Raw genomic sequence first — 17,119 nt, 5'->3', positions numbered from 1 at the left:
GAGGGCTTGGAATACAGCTTTCTCTCAGGCATGGAAGCACAGAGATCTGGCAGAGGTCCTAGCAGGAGGCATGGCATATATCGGCAGTTAGATAGCCAGCGCCAATTAGCTGTGCGCTGGCCCTTTAAATCTTACACGGCCGGCATGCCCTGAGGAGAGGAGACCATCGCTGGAGCAGTGCAGGGTGAGTGAGACTGTCGGCGAGAGGGGGAGCACCCTGGACAGCTATTACTTAATTCTTTATGGTATAATACAAGTGAATATTGTAGATTCATAATATTTAACATTTGAATAACTATTTGAGTCTTTTCCTGGACAAGTATAATGCAGGTAATATAGCAGAATCCGCACCTCTTTGGGAAAGTGGTCCTAGTTGATATTTGAATCCGTCCGTCAAAATATATGCATGTTATAATAGATTTAGAATAGGATCAGAGCATGTGATACCTGTGGTGTCTGAGGGGGAATATCTGGCCCATAGCATCTCTGACCATGCTCCACTACGAGTGGCTCTGAGTTTTGGATCAGGATGAAATAGTGAAAGGCCTCTGTGGAAGGGCAACCTGTTCTGGTTCTCCTAGAATTGGTGGGTGCTATGCTGGAGAATGATCTGCAGAGATTTCTTTACCACAATGAGGGATCAGTTCCTTTGTCTGCTTTCTGGAATGCTGTAAAAGGGAAGCGAGGGGCCTATTGTTCGCTCGCATTTCCAGCCACAAAACCAAATCTAGAGAGCTCACAGTAGAACTAAAAAAGTGAGTCTTTGTTACAGAAAGAGACTTTATTAATGACACAGATGAGAGCTCCAGGGTTAACTGGAAGGAAGCCCAAAATCTATATAAGGATTATTGGCTGGATAAGGTGTCCCATAAGAGATTCTTTTTGAAACAGGAGTATTTTGATGAGGGGAAGGCTGCATGTCATCTGCTAGCCTTAGTGGTGAGACATCCGCTTGGTAGTTCACAAAATCAGTGGATATGATCTGCAGAAGGTCAGGAGGTAACAAATGATTGAGGTATCCTTAGTAAACTGTTTAGCAGCACAACAAGTGGGATCACTGTTCCTAACTGGCTGCAGTTTCCTGGGTGTTTCAAATGGGGAAATAACAAGTGCAAGGCCTGTTCCTACATCTTAGTCCAAAGTACCTTCACCTCTTATTCCACAAACAAAGGATATAATATACGTAGTTACATTAATTGTAACTCTGAGAATATTGTCTATCTAGCTGGATGTTCCATCGGCCAGAAGCAGTGTGTGGGCCACACAGCGGGGTCACTTAAAACAAGAATAAGACGCCATTTGTCAGACATTGGGAATAATACAGTTATTGTATCAGCCTTATCTAGGCATTTCAGAGAAAAGCATAACAGGAGTTCCCATGGGTTTGTTTAGAGTGGAATCGAAAAAGTTTTTGTCAAAGAGGGAGGTGGTAATATTAAGCAGAGACTACTCAATCGTGAGACCTTCTGGATGTTTGTGCTTGGCACTTGACATCCAGAGGGTCTCAATAGGAGACTAGATCTGATATTGACATACTAAAATTATTCTCTGTTATAGTGGCCTTGAACTAGTTGGATGTTTTCATATATTTTTTTGTGGTCTATGAACTCTCCTGACATGTATTTAGGATATGAACAATTAGGTATAATAGATTTACATGTAATATGCATATTCTTTATATTATGTGCTTATAGTTCCCTTCCACCAGGCACAATCTGTGTCTTTTTTGTTTCTTTTTATTTATTTTCTGATAACTCATTATGCATCTTTCCGGACATTGTTTAATTACATTTTTGCAGCTTGGTTCCAAAGTAAAATTTAACTACAATGTAACATCTCTATTTGCATATTTAATATATATGCTATGTTTTTAGAACATGCTTTTATTTAGTATACTTACCAGGAATCTATTCTCGGTATTCGGTTCTGTTTTCCAATCCTTGTCACATGACTATTATCACATGATCAGGTGGAACCACATCATATGTGTGCGACATATCAGCGATGGACAGAGTGCAGCCACGCCGAATGTCATGGAAGATGGTGGGTTTCCTCCCTATTTCCGCCCTTCCCGAACAGGTATTAGGTAAGCGTTATTATTTAAAGCATTCACTTGTGTATTGTAGTTTGCGGAGATCATGACTAAGACGCGATAGCGTTGAAACACGTTCATTTCAGGCGCTTTTATATTATCCATGTAAATACACCTACTGTGTTTAACCCCTTAATGACCGCCGTATCGGCTTTTTATGGCGGTCATTAAGGGTACTTCATCTGACGCGTACGCCTTTCTACGGCGGCGAGTCAGAAGAAGATTTCGGGACACCGGGTCCCGCTGGTGCCGGTGTCGGGCTGTGATCTTACAGCCCAGACCCGGCACTAACACCCGGGATCGGAAAAACTCTGATCCCCAGGTGTTTAACCCCTTACATGCTTGACCGCGGCGTGCAAGTGTGTCCCACGTGGATCGGACCCCCCCCCCCGGGGTGCTTACCGGGGGATCCGATCACTCCTGCCGCTGCCCCCGGGTCTGACGAGTGACCCAGGGCTCCTCTACCCGCCGGGTTCTGCTTCCTGGCAGGACCCAGCTGTAAGTAACTGAGCATGCGCAGCATGCTCAGTTACTTTCACTATACACTGCAATACAAGTGTATTGCAGTGCAAAGGCTTGAACAAGCGATCGGACGATCGCTTGTTCAAGCCAAGAAGTAGAAATGTAAAAAAGTAAAAAAAAAAAAAAAAAGATGAAATCATTTTATTATATAATTAAATAAATAAAATAAAAGTCCCATAAAGTATATAAAACACAAAAACACATACATATTTGGTATCAATGCGTCCGTATCAATCTGTACAATTCTAAAAAGTGATCAAAAAAAGTTACGTTCCCTAATATGATACGACTGCAAAGAACAACTCTTTTCGCAAAAAAAAGCCTACAATCAGGTCTGACAACAGAAAATACAGAAGTTATGGTCCTAAAAGTTTGTCAATAGTAAAAACAATGCGATATTCTCCAATATTGGTTTTGCTCAGGAAAATTGAGCAAAGATAAGAAAAACTATATAAATGAGTTATCGCCGCAATCGTAGTGAACCAGAGAATAAAGATAAAATATTATTTTTATGTTACGGTGAGCGGGGAAAAAAAATAAAATAAAAATCCAAAATAAAAATTGATGATTTTGTTTGTGTCCCCCTTGAAATAGTTAATAAAATCTCATGAATAAGCTATGGACCCCCTAAATGAATTATCTATACATTGTATCTCAACCCGTAAAAATTAAGCCCTCATATGTTTGGCATTACCAAAAAAAAAATGTATAGGTTGTACAATGTGACAATACAAATCTGCTGTGAATGGCGCCTCCATTCATTCTATACTCGGCCGTGCACGGTACAGAAGTTCACCACCACATATGGGGTATCAGTACACTCGGGAGGAATTGGGCATCAAACGTTGCAGAGCGTTTCATCATTTAATTTATTCTGAAACTGTCAGTTTGGCCTAAATGAATGTATTTTCCAAAAAAATTCCATAGTTTCTAAATCGCAGGTCCATATTGTTTTAACCCATGTGAAACACTTAAGGCCCCTTCCACACTAGCGTTGCGTTTCACGTCAGGGTGCAGTGCGTGAAAAACTGACGTTTTTGGCTGCGTTTTTGTTCCATTTTTCCTTGGAGTAAGTAGCGTTTTTGCGCTTTTCACGCGCGTGTTGTTAGCGTTTTTTTGCGTTTTCGGCGCATTTTTCATGCGCGAGTCAATGGGAGAATCGAGCATTTTTCAAAGGGACCATGGTTTGGGATTAAAATGGGTTATTTAATTGAAAAATAATGTCTTCTGATAATTTGCAAACATCTGCGATCTATTCCTCACTGTTCCCCATGTATATTATCTCCCGACAAGTTAGCAGATGTGAAGAACAGTGAAGAATAGAATAAAAACAGTGAACACAGGATCATTTAAGAGAAAAACACAGTGCAGAATAGATTACAGATGTTCGGCGATATATATGTGTGTGAAGAACAAATTGCAGATGTTTAAATACATCTGCAATGTGTTCTTCACACATATATATTGTTCTTCACATGCTATTTTGGGCGCACCGTTCCGCGCGTATCTCCCGACAAGTAAGCAGATGTGCCGAACATCTGTAATCTATTCTGCACTGTGTTCTGCACTGTGTTTTTCTCTTAAATGATCCTGTGGTCACTGTGTTCACTGTTTTTATTCTATTCTTCACTGTTCTTCATTGTGTTTTTTTAATTAAATGATTCGCGAGCAGGGGAAATACTGTTATTCTGGTCACCTAGCAACCCTTACGTTTAAAACGCATTGCACTCGCATTGCACTTGCAATGCTCGCGAGTGCAATGCGTTTTTGATACGTCCCCATAGACTTGAATGGGGCGTGAAAAACGCGCGTGAAACGCAAAAATAGAGCATGCTGCGATTTTGACGCACGTGCAAACGAACGCAAGCACGCGCGTCAAAAACAACGCTAATGAGAAAGAAAGAGCCATTGAATACAATGGGACAGAGTGCAATGCAAGTTCTGCGCGTCAAATGCACGCGCAGAACTCGCGCGTGAAAAACGCCAGTGTGGAAGGGGCTTAAAGGGTTAATGGACTTAATAGAAGTTGTTTTACATACGTTGAGTGGTGAAGTTTCTATAGTGGGGTAATTTATGGGGTTTTACTATTATTTAGGCCTTTCAAAGTCACTTGGAAGCTGAATTTTCCCTCAGAATGTGAGTTTTGGCAATTTTCATGAAAATGAGAAAAATCGCACCTAAAGTTCTGCGCCTCATAACATCCTAGAAAAATAGCAGGGCGCATAAAATATCATCCCAACATAAAGCAGATATTCCGTAAATGTTAACTATCAAGATTTTTGGGTAGTTTTACTTCGTCTGGAAAGCAGAACATTTCAAACTTGGAAAATGAAGAATTTTTACAAACTTTTGCCAAATTTTCACTTTTTTTCAGAACAAAACGCAAAACTTATCACTAAAATTTTATAACTAACATGAAATACAATGTGTCACGAGAAAACATTCTCAAAATCACCGGGATATGTTAAAGCGTTCCGAAGTTATAGCCAATTATCGTGAGACATGTCAGATTTGAAAAATCTAGTCTGGTTATTGACCTGAAAACTAGTGTCATGATAAGGGGTTAAAAAAGGATCTATTGCATCACAACAAGTACCAGCGTGGTTTTAAGAGTGCCGCTACCTATTACATTTTTCCATATCTTGTTTTTTGGAGCTACAGTTTTGGTCCAGCCAGGAAATAGCACGTCACGTGTCGACCGCGGGTGAATGGAGAAGATTAAACATGAGGTTTTACTTTTTGTAAATGTATGAAAACATTATAAAACCTATACAAATTTGTCATCCCCGTGATCGCACCGACCCAAAGAATAAAATAGACCTGTCATTTGGGGCGCACAGTGACAGCCGTAAAAATCCAAGCCCACAAGAAAACGGCGCAAATGCATTTTTTCACCATTTTAAATGTTTTTCCTGCTTCCCAGTACATGATACATGATATGGAATAATAAATACCATCTCTATGAAGTGCAGTTTGTAACGCAGAAAACAAGCCATCACACAGCTCTGTATGAGTAAAAATAAAAAAGTTATAGATTTTTGATTGTGGGGAGTGAAAAATGGACATGAAAAAACAAAAAAGGTACTTACACCTTTTACAAGCACATGATTTCCAAACCGTGTGTATCTAATCTTGAAAAACGTAGACGGAGAGTGCTGGAGGCATTATTTCTCCCCGGTTCTTCTAGAACAGTGATGGCGAACCTTTTAGAGACCGAGTGCCCAAACAACAACAAAGACCCGCTTATTTATCGCAAAGTGCAAACACAAAATTTTAATTTGTGATATATACTCCTTTCTCTGTCACAGTTTTCATTGATACCAACACCTGAGGACACCAATAAAGCAGAAAATAGTCCCAGGTAGAACTGTCACTTTAAAATACCTCTGTCCACAGCAAGTCCTGGGCTGTCTGGGACTGCAGGAATATACTTGGAATCATCTATGGTGATGGCCTGAGTGCCCACAGAAAGGGCTCTGAGTGCCACCTCTGGCACCAGTGCCATAGGTTAGCCATCACTGTTCTAGAGGATTGATATTACTGCTGCAGGGGGAATACATGCTGAATTTAATAAAGGGGTGTTCTTTCCTAGTAGGCCTAAATGTGAGTGATGTAAAGCCTATTAATGACTCCCAGTGGGGCACTATTCTCTCACTGACTCCCACGCTCTCCCTCAGTGAAAGCAAGCATCTTTCTCATATATTGTTATTACACAGGGCTAACAGAACACCAGGGCTTTTGGGGCCAGACCCAACTCAAATTACCCAGGATGTGAATGCCTGATACACACCTTATCCTTGAGTTAGTTTGTTTGTGTAAGATAGGTACATTTACTGAACCATCTGGTTGAAGAAAGTGGTACACTTGATCTCACTGAATTGTTAGAATCCAATCTTCTGGGGGAACTGTGCAAGAGGAAGAGGGAGGGGGTTGTTGGGGGATGGATGGAATTGCCCTTCATTGTCTTTCTCTTTGTTGAAAAGAGAAGTTGTTTTTATTAAACTCCTGCAATACATTTTGATTTAGGCTCCAAGCACACGAATGTTCCCCGTACAGTAAGTGAGCCGTATAAAAATATAGAGCACGTCCTATTTTCCACCCTATTTCTGTGCCGACCGGCCCATAGAAGTCAATGGGAACATATAAAATATGTGCTCCATACGGTTGTGTACTATATACTGCCATATATACGTGCAGTATCCAGAACCAGTGGAAAGTGCATTCTGTCAGCCAGACATCATTTGCCAGCCCACTGTATTTTATACGGATACGGTACAGATACAGTGCAATATTTCGTAAAAAGACCACACGGTTGTGTACATGAGGCCTTAAAAAGAAACTATTCCTATCACAACCTTGCACATAACCTGAGGCCTTTATGAACTTTTATCAATAAAAGAAATATCTAGATAACTTTTCACCTCTGTAATGCAACAAACTGTAACACAACACAATATATGAAATAAAAAGTTGCAGAAATCTCTATTATGACTTTCAGAGACTGACTGCTAAAGCTGTAGATTAATACACTACACTATAAAAATAGCAACATTATTACCATCAAATTATTTTTTCATCAAGTTTTTTAATCCTCTTTGCCATGCTGTTAGTAGCAGCAGTACTGTAAAAATGCATTTATAGGCCAAGATTGTAGCTTGACTCAAAGCACCCTCCCTCAGTTTCAGAGTCTAACCAAAAGCCTGCTTGCACTCTCACTAAGCTACACCAAGCCGGGACTTATTGTATAAAACCTAATCCTGCTGCTACTAACAATCACAGGAATAACTATATATCTCTCAATGGCTGCTGCCCGACACAGGCTGCAAATTTGTATGGTCAAAACCGCTGTTAGACCCTCTTTAATTGCGAGGAAATAACTTTTGAAGATAGCAAGCTCTCCCACAAGGATTTAAATATGCCATGTAGAGCCTAGTCTTTCTGTACCTACAAACCCACTTGTATGACGAGGTAGGTAGGGACTAAAAGGGGCATCCTTAAATACTCATCTCAGCTGCCCACAACAAAGATGAGAATGTGTTTGTTTTGGGCTGTATACCATTTCATACCGGTCTAGGGTTCTATATAGTTATTCATTGTATGGTCTGTAGTTTCTAAATTTTATTTTGACATTTCTGGGCTGGTACTCAGTATTACACAGGGGGTGTTTGTAATACCTAATATAACTTCAGACATGCCAGACTTATTTGAGGTTTCAGGAATGATATGTTGTGTATAATAATAGTTTATGCTTTAACCCCTTCACGGATGCCATATGGCTATATACCTCCGACTTGCACATACCCCGTGCAGAGAATGTTTAGAAATGACATGACAATGAGCAACTTCAAAAGCCTATATCTCCTGAACCCTGGCACCTACAAACACAATCTAGTTTTCATATTATTTAATCTAATATCTGGATTGTGTATGCACCAGTATGTTCGCAAGCAGCTGAACACCTACCAGACCATGTTTCGTTAGTCATCCAGTGTGGTGGGTTCATTTAGAAAATCAACTTTGAAGTGAGATGGAAATTTGTTGCACAAGTCAAAAAGGTGGAGATTTTAACACTGAAGTCAAGCTTTCTTTTTCTCAGAAACACCCCTTCACTGTAATTGACAGTCTTGCATCCAGGAACATCACTAATTAGATATTTTGAAGTCCAATGTATGATGTCAATCACAGAGGAGAAGGTCTTCAGAGCTCTTCACTTTGACTTTATACAACCAATTTACATCTCACGTCAAAGTTTATTTTCTAGATGAAGCCACCACACTAAACTATGAAAGAAACAAAGTATTAAAATGTTTGACAATATACTGGTAGTGGTTTATTAGACCAATTGCTGATGACAGATGCACTTTAAATTTCTACTAAAATATTTAGATTTTTATGTGCAGCTATTTCCTATTGTAACTTTAAGCATAGATATATCTGCTTTTGTGAAGCATCCATACATCCTTATATCATATTCTGGTTTTATATGACAGAAGCGTGTTTCTAGGTGGCAGGGTTCAGGAGATATAGTCTTTCGAAACCTATATTCTGTCATTGTGCCTGTCAACTAAAGGAAGAATGTAAACAAAGCCACAGGAAAAAGACTTTCACTTTGCAGAAGTATATGCACCCTCAGGATTTGTAGCTGAACTTTGGAAAGAGTGATGGAATGATGCTGTAAATATTTATAACATTTTTGTAAAACTTTATTCATCAAATTCAGCAAATTATTAAATCGGAAAAATTACCAAAAAGTTTATAAAATCAGCCGATAATTTTCTACAAATGGGAACAATATGTAGTTAATAAAACTTTCCTATTAAGTCCCACATGTAAAAAAAAAAAAAAAAAAAAAGTATAAATTGTTATGATATGTGAAGCTTTTCCAGAGACATTGTCATAGCAGAACATCAAAAATTAACCTGGACATTCAGACACCAATTAACCTCAGGCATGAAAGGCTAAGGTTGGTGTAGTCAAGTGCAGCTTCTTAAAATTAGGTCCCTGGTGACAGGTTCCCTTTAACTAAAGACAGGGGGCATTAGTCCATTGCAGCTGCATTGCAAATATGTCTGCTTTTTCTAAGCATTTGCATTACAATATAATTGTGTGTTATAACTTACCTTGCACCCTGACAAAATCCTCTGTGTAGTCCCAGGGGTTGGGCTTTGGTTTGGATGCATTTTAAAAAAAAAACAACATGTGACTGGTGCTGCTCACTCCTTAGCTCTTGGCCCCCACCTTCATGCAACTGTACAGCTCCTACCCCCCAACGCCTTCACAGCCTGTTGAGCTGACGTCAGTGGGAGAGGCTATACAGGAGCACAAAGGTGGGGGCCAAGAGCTGAGCAGTGTGCAGCGCAGAAAAGTCACATGTTTTTTTAAATGCATCCAAACCAAAGCCCAACTGGGACAACACAGAGGATTCTGTCAGGATGCAAGGTAGTTATAACACACAATTATATTGTAATGCAAATGCTTAGACAAGGCAGAAAGGCATATTTGCAATGCAGCAGTAATGGGCTTCTACAGACTGTCTTTAGTGAAAACCTGGTGACAGGTTCCCTTTAAGTTGAATAATGTGGAAATGTGTGTATAAAAATATATTTTTTTTACGATCAGCAAATTATCTTAAAATAAATGTATCCAAAATTCCTCCCTTTATACTATATGTGGAATTTTGCACTGCATTGTAACAGGTTATCGTAGTAAAATACTGCTGGCCTTATACCGAAGGAGTTTCATTTCACTAGAAAATGAAAGTTCACTCAAGCAGAGTCAGTTCTCTATATGCACATGTCTTGGATATTTCAAAATATTCCCAGACTTGTGTTAAAGCTATTTAACATGAAAGCCACATAGGAGGTACTTTTAAAAGGACACTCGTCATCAGGTCTCTGTAACAAATTCTGCCACCGCTACTTGTTAGAGCAGCTCACAAGGATTCCATCCCAGCTTTAATTTTAGAATGAGTTAACTAGATGATTTTTTCTTTACTATGCAGATGAGCCTGGACATATGGAGAAAGAATGATGTCAACCCTATCACTCCTCCCCCCCTGCTCATGTCTATGTGTAATGTATAGTAAAGCATTGCTAGAGTCTGCTTTATCTGCTGCCTGTGAGAGACACAGACATCAGCTACACAAGTGCCTGGCATGCTGTGTTCTCCTATACACATGTATAGCTGAGGTCTGTGTATATCACAAGTACCTCACATGCCCTCTCCTGCCATACACATGTGAGACACAGACATCAGCTACACAAGTACTTGATATGCCGTGTTCTCCTATACACGTGAGAGGCAGACATCATCTACACAAGTACCTGGCATGTTCTCTCCTCCTATACACGTGAAAGACACATATCAGATGCACAAGTAGTGTACACTCACCGGCCACTTTATTAGGTACACCTGTCCAACTGCTCGTTAACACTTAATTTCTAATCAGCTAATCACATGGCGGCAACTCAGTGCATTTAGGCACGCAGACATGGTCAAGACAATCTCCTGCAGTTCAAACCGAGCATCAGTATGGGGAAGAAAGGCGATTTGCGTGCCTTTGAACGTGGCATGGTTGTTGGTGCCAGAAGGGCTGGTCTGAGTATTTCAGAAACTGCTGATCTACTGGGATTTTCACGCACAACCATCTCTAGGGTTTACAGAGAATGGTCCGAAAAAGGAAAAACATCCAGTGAGCGGCAGTTCTGTGGGCGGAAATGCCTGGTTGAGGCCAGAAAAGAATGGGCAGACTGGTTCGAGCTGATAGAAAGGCAACAGTGACTCAAATCGCCACCCATTACAACCAAGGTAGGCAGAAGAGCCTCTCTGAACGCACAGTACGTCGGTTGACACTCCTTTCAGCTAAGAACAGGAAACTGAGGCTACAATTTGCACAAGCTCATCGAAATTGGACAGTAGAAGATTGGAAAAACGTTGCCTGGTCTGAGGTCTCAATTTCTGCGGCGACATTCGGATGGTAGGGTCAGAATTTGGCGTCAACAACAACAACAACATGAAAGCATGGATCTATCCTGCCTTGTACCAACAGTTCAGGCTGGTGGTGGTGGTGTCATGGTGTGGGGAATATTTTCTTGGCACTCTTTGGGCCCCTTGGTACCAATTGAGCATCGTTGCAACGCCACAGCCTACCTGAGTATTGTTGCTGACCATGTCCATCCCTTTATGACCACAATGTACCCAACATCTGATGGCTACTTTCAGCAGGATAATGCGCCATGTCATAAAGCTGGAATCATCTCAGACTGGTTTCTTGAACATGACAATGAGTTCACTGTACTCAAATGGCCTCCACAGTCACCAGATCTCAATCCAATAGAGAATCTTTGGGATGTGGTGGAACGGGAGATTCGCATCATGGATGTGCAGCCGACAAATCTGCGGCAACTGTGTGATGCCATCATGTCAATATGGACCAAAATCTCTGAGGAATGCTTCCAGCACCTTGTTGAATCTATGCCACAAAGAATTGAGGCAGTTCTGAAGGCAAAAGGGGGTCCAACCCGTTACTAGCATGGTGTACCTAATAAAGTGGCCGGTGAGTGTATATAGGAGTAAAAACATGTCAGTCTGTTACTCCTATACATATGGCATAATTTGCATACATCTTTAAGATCCAATTGTCCCTCTGCATGCCTCTAAACTTAAACAATGTAAGGATAGGGACAATGCTTTCCAATGGCAGTTTATGGGGGCTAATTTGCCAGGCAGGGTCTCTATAAATTGACACAAAACAGCACATAGGATAAAAAATTTAAAATTATTTAATAGAAAAAGTATGCAATATATATTAGTAATTTAATGCAACTCAACTGATCACTCTTCACTATTGCTTATAGATTAGCATTCTATATGAAGGGTCAAATATGTGTCCACAACTTTAGGTAGATTTGAATACAACTTGTGTCAACACTTAATATTTGCAGGCACAGACAGCAAACTGATTCATGACTATTAGGCACTAGTTGTATTTTGGCAATACAGAGCAAATATTGCTTTTGTCCTAGTAAGCTAAATCACTTTCTTTATAGACTTAGTTGTGGTATACAGTACTGAGCAAAGAGAAATTTTAATAGATAAGTTGTAAATTGGACAAGGTGTAAAAATGTAAAAATGTTTTTATGTTCACTATAACCACAAGAACAGAGCACCGCTGCAGTACAACCATTAGATGTCTTTGCAAATGGCCTATTCCAAGAGAAAACACAGCACATCCATTACAACTGAAGGGATAGTTGTAGTGCAACTCTCTGCTCGATAAGGGTTGTTTCCACTAAAGAAAGTGGAGAAGTCATTGCATATGGGAAGTCAAAAAAAAAAAAATCTACCAACTTTAGCTCAGAGATGTCCCCTAAATTATTCCTGCATCAGCACCACACACACAACTGGTGATCCTACGATTCTGTCAGTTATGGCACATCTTTTTCGTTTTATAGCTTGGGTATCAATTAAGCCTCATAGGGGATTTAGCATTTTATGTTCTGCACACTACGAGTTATTCTTGAAACAGGACGCATGGAGTCCCTCACCTGCAGTAATAACTGCACTACAGGCAAGGACTTCTTGCATCATTTCTCTACGATGTAAGGGCTAAGGATGTATTGCACTGCGCTAGGTCCATGGGATCAGACAATCACATCGGATCAGTTCCCATGGATAGAATACAATTGTGTGCAGATTGCCTAACTCCTAGTTCATCTGGCACCACAGGGGTATTACATAAAAATGTAGAGAGCATATAAGCCTATACCAAGATTTAAACTCACACACACGTAAAACTTAAATGAAAAACCACACGACAGCTGATTTGGTCCACATACAACTCATGAATTTATTGATGTTCAAGCAAAAATATTCTTCTGAAACCAAATTGCAAAAGAGACTCAAATGAAACAAAAAGAAAAAAAAACATTTAACATTAAAATGAAAACCAGAGGAAATGCATTGTGCAGCTCTGACTTGACTCGGCTTCGGTACAATACATTCTAATCTACTGAATGAGCAATCATTACATCTCACCATCTGAAGAATTTTGCCATGTCAGATACATTGTCAATATACAGCATAATTATCAAATTGCCCCTCAAGAAAATAAGTGGTGTCTGGATTTCAGGAACACAAGGTAACCAAGCTGTATACAGTAGTGATATAAACCGGAAACTAAAGCAGCAGATGGCGACCTTCTGGTAATCTACCATTTACCATGCCAGCCATAATAAACAGCAAACCTGGAAAATGTAGATTTCTGATGGAGTGTCATGCAGGCAGTCTTGAATATTGCACATCTGATCGCGGTGACCATTTTTGGTGCGAACAACATAAAAATAACATTGGGAAAGAAAATGGTCTATACATCATGTTTGCTAAAATAAGAGGTTGATGCCAAACAAAAAAAAAAACAAAAAACAAAACAAAAAAAAAAAAAACACTGATTGGTGTGATTTATGCAACTGAAAGTGGAATTTTACCCATTTAGTTGTTCCACTGTTCCAAAACATTCAATAGACCAGGGCTTTGTGCACATCCGGCCAGTGTCAGTCCCATCACAGTGTTGTTACTATATTCCTTTGCTTTTTGAAATGTAGTTGGCGAGTATTTTTAAGCAACCAACTATTAAAAACTTCTGATCCTCCCTTTCCATAGTGAGAAATCCCACAGCGCTCATTATGATGAGGATTAATCTTCCTTCTCTTTTCCCTCAATCACACAGACTGTTAATAAGCTGCCAAGGAGCATACACATGTGTCTTTTTTGATCAAAGTGACACAAGGTCAGATTTTAGCATTCCCAACATTTTCAGCAAATTAACAGTATAGATCATAAAAATGGACATTGCTCAAACATGTATGGTCACCTCCATTACAGCTTGGAACTATAAGCAGCTACAATGAAGATGGCTTCATTCATGACATCTCATAATTTCCTCCCTGGAGTGCTGCTTAGAGGGAAGCCCTGAAATATTGGGTGGGGGTGCAAGAAATCACTGCAGAGCGTAGGTTGTGTACCCCTTCAATGCTATAAGACTGGGTCTCAGATATTGGTCAATTGTTACCTTGATATGGCCAGATAGTTTGTGAGAGTTAAAATGTTCCAAGAAATCTTCAACACACAAGGAAAACATTAAAGTCACATCAGAACTCTTTTTGCAGTGGACCAATGGGCTTCTAAAAAGGCCCAACGAAAAAAGTTTTCTATGGAAATGATTTATAGCAAAGGCAAGTAAAACTTCATCCTAGATAATCTCTCCTATTTCTTCCACAAAGTGATTTTTTTTTTTTAAGTTTGAAAAGGATCCAACAGAAATACTCTACTATAAAACTACCCCACAGGCGTGTAAAGAATCTAGTTACTAGATATTGGCCATCATCAACTGTATGCAGTACAAATAGGATTTATTGCCCAATCAGATTTCACTACAATTATAATTCCCCAAAACTTTTCACTGGAAAAGGTAACATTCAAAGTGTCAAAACTAACCGGCAATATCCACCGGAATATCATCTTGTGCAAGTACACAGCCATAAAATGTATCCAAAACATCCATGAAGATTTTATTAAATATAAAACAAAACAAAAAAAAAACCTCATAACCAGTATGAACCCTGGGGTAGCTTTCCGCACAGTCATTAGGAGAAAGCCATAAAATACTACTACTATCTTCTTGCTAAGCCACACACTTTAAAGAATGGGGAGAAAAGGACATGTTCTTTAAAATGCATTTCTTATACAGGCGGTTTTATGATCTGGCTTTTGGTTAAATCTGCTTAAAAAAAAAAAATTAGAATAGGATTGTTGCATGCAAGGAACAAATCTCTTATAATGGAACATGGCTGAAGAGGTATGACACTGATTCTCCGTTATGAGTCCTTCTAATCGCTTCCGCTAAAATCATAGATATGTCGATTACCTGAAATTAAAAGAGAAATTTAGTGAGGATCATGTTTAAATTGTAGACATACATTTCAGCATGCGTCTCTGCAGGACACAAGGGACCAAACTACTCAACATTTAGGCAACTGGTGACCAGCAAACTGCATTGCTGGCCTCTGTATATAGAAAGCCCAGCAGTTCGAGATTGAACCACGGTTGAACAACCTCTTTAAAAGGACATCTACCACCGGGATGAAGGATTGTAAACCTTGCACACCGACATGCTGGGGTGTGCCCCCTCTGGCAGGAGCTGCGCTTATTATGCCCTGGTTTTTGCAAAAAAAGCATTTTAAAATTATGAAAATGAGCCTTAGGGGTTCTAGGCTCCATAATTGTTAATGAAGCTGGGAGCCCCTCAAGCTCATTTGCATTATTTTAAAACCCTTTTTAAATTAAAAACCAGGATATAAGGAGCTAAAAAGATAGGATCCTGCCAAAGGGGGTACACACCAGCATGTAAGTGTGCTTGGTTTACATCCTTGATCCTGGTGATAGATGATATTAATATGATAAAATACTTGTCTATAAAATGGATTAGGGCAGTTCACTAAACAGTAACCCAATTAGCATATTAGATACAGGATTGTACATAAACTCTAATCCAATCTGTAACTCGGGCTAGACTCAAACATGGGGTACCTGGATCTTTGAGCAGTGCTTCATTTTATCTTCTTGTGGGATTGTGTTGGTTACAACTACAGCTTCAAAAGCAGCATTATTGATCCGAGATATTGCAGGTCCAGAGAAAATGCCATGCGTTAAAATTGCATAAACTTTTGTGGCACCAGCAGAAAGTAACCTTTTAAAGAAAAGCAAAGCAATCAAAGCTGCACAAAATACTGAATTGTAGATTATAAGTGTCTTTTTGCACATTAATCCCTTCATGAATGCCATACAGCTATATACGTCCTATTTTCACATGTCCCATGCACAAAAGACGTTTATAAACGTTATGACAGTGGCCAACCTCAAACAGCCAAAACTCCTGTGGTTTTCTTATGTACAGCTATCCACTTTAAGAGTGGATATATCTGGTTCTGTGAAGCATCCATACATAATCCATATATCATATGAAAAGGGGGAGACTCCCCTGTTTATATTAAAATAAATGCAATTCTGGTGTCGTATTTAAAGGAGTTATCTGAGATTACTAATAATTTAGCAAACGTGCACTTGCCTCCTTCGGCAGCACTGATGTCCCGCGCTGTGGTCCATCTAATCCGTGCCCCTGTCTACAGGGGCACAGAAGCCTGGCACAGGGAGCTTCCGGCCGGCTCCTCCCATCCGTCCCCATCTCTCAGCATTGTAAGTGCTGGGAAATGGTGTCAGATGGGTGCCTGTGCGCACTTTTAATCAAACCGGCGCACAGATCAGATAGACCATGGTGCGGGACATCGGCAGCAACGGAGGTGGTAAATACATGTTTATCATTTTTAAATAGCCTGCCCAAATCCGGCCCTAAATTATTAGAAAACTCTGTTAACCCCTTTCAGAAAAAAAAAATGTAATTAATAAAAACTGTCCTATCAAGTTAAAAGTCTCAGGTCATTAATAAAAGTCAAAACTCAACCAAAGATCGTCATTTAAAGAAGCGCATAGCTTAAAATCCATCAATGACCATTGGTCACAACAGGTTAGGGACACAGCCTTCTTTGGTTCATATTTTACATTTGGGAGCAGTTTTCCATTAAAGGTTTCAACGCCGTTAATGATGGTTATATTTTTATGTACTGGACATTGTGGGACGTGGCGATACCCTAGATGTTTATTATATGAGGATTTTCCACATCTAGTACAATTTACACATTGTAACAGATCTGCATAAACGAGAGCGCCTCGGGCCTTATAAAGACCGAGGCCGTCCCACAGATCGTTGCTCCCTGATAACGTCACCAATCACAGTTTTAGTGCGGGGCATTTGCTGTTCAGAAAACCCCATGTCTAATTGCTTTATAACGTTTTTTCCAGCCTTGTCCCCTTTGGTGGCCAAATGTGGAAATTATTTACACATGTAATATTTAATATTCTAAAGTAGTGAGAAATGTAGAAAATGCAGAC

The 17,119-nt window shown here is 39.8% G+C and overlaps 1 protein-coding gene across 1 annotated transcript in view; it reads right to left on the bottom strand.

Moving 5' to 3' along the window:
• Positions 1 to 14,657: 14,657 nt before the first annotated feature.
• Positions 14,658 to 17,119, bottom strand: part of PRPS2 (phosphoribosyl pyrophosphate synthetase 2) — a 39,455-nt gene continuing 36,993 nt past the window's right edge. Inside the window, exons 6-7 of the mRNA XM_072135952.1 lie at positions 15,701 to 15,860; positions 14,658 to 15,038 (exon numbers count right to left, since the gene is read on the bottom strand). Coding sequence (XP_071992053.1) covers positions 14,946 to 15,038; positions 15,701 to 15,860 — 253 coding nt within the window. The 3' untranslated portion in view covers positions 14,658 to 14,945. The remainder of the gene's footprint in view (positions 15,039 to 15,700; positions 15,861 to 17,119) is intronic.

This window comes from Engystomops pustulosus, chromosome 2 (assembly GCF_040894005.1).
Source record: "Engystomops pustulosus chromosome 2, aEngPut4.maternal, whole genome shotgun sequence".
NCBI lineage: Eukaryota > Metazoa > Chordata > Amphibia > Anura > Leptodactylidae > Engystomops > Engystomops pustulosus.
The sequence above is the reverse complement of the archived record's forward strand: the minus strand, read 5'-3'. Positions and strand labels throughout refer to the sequence as shown.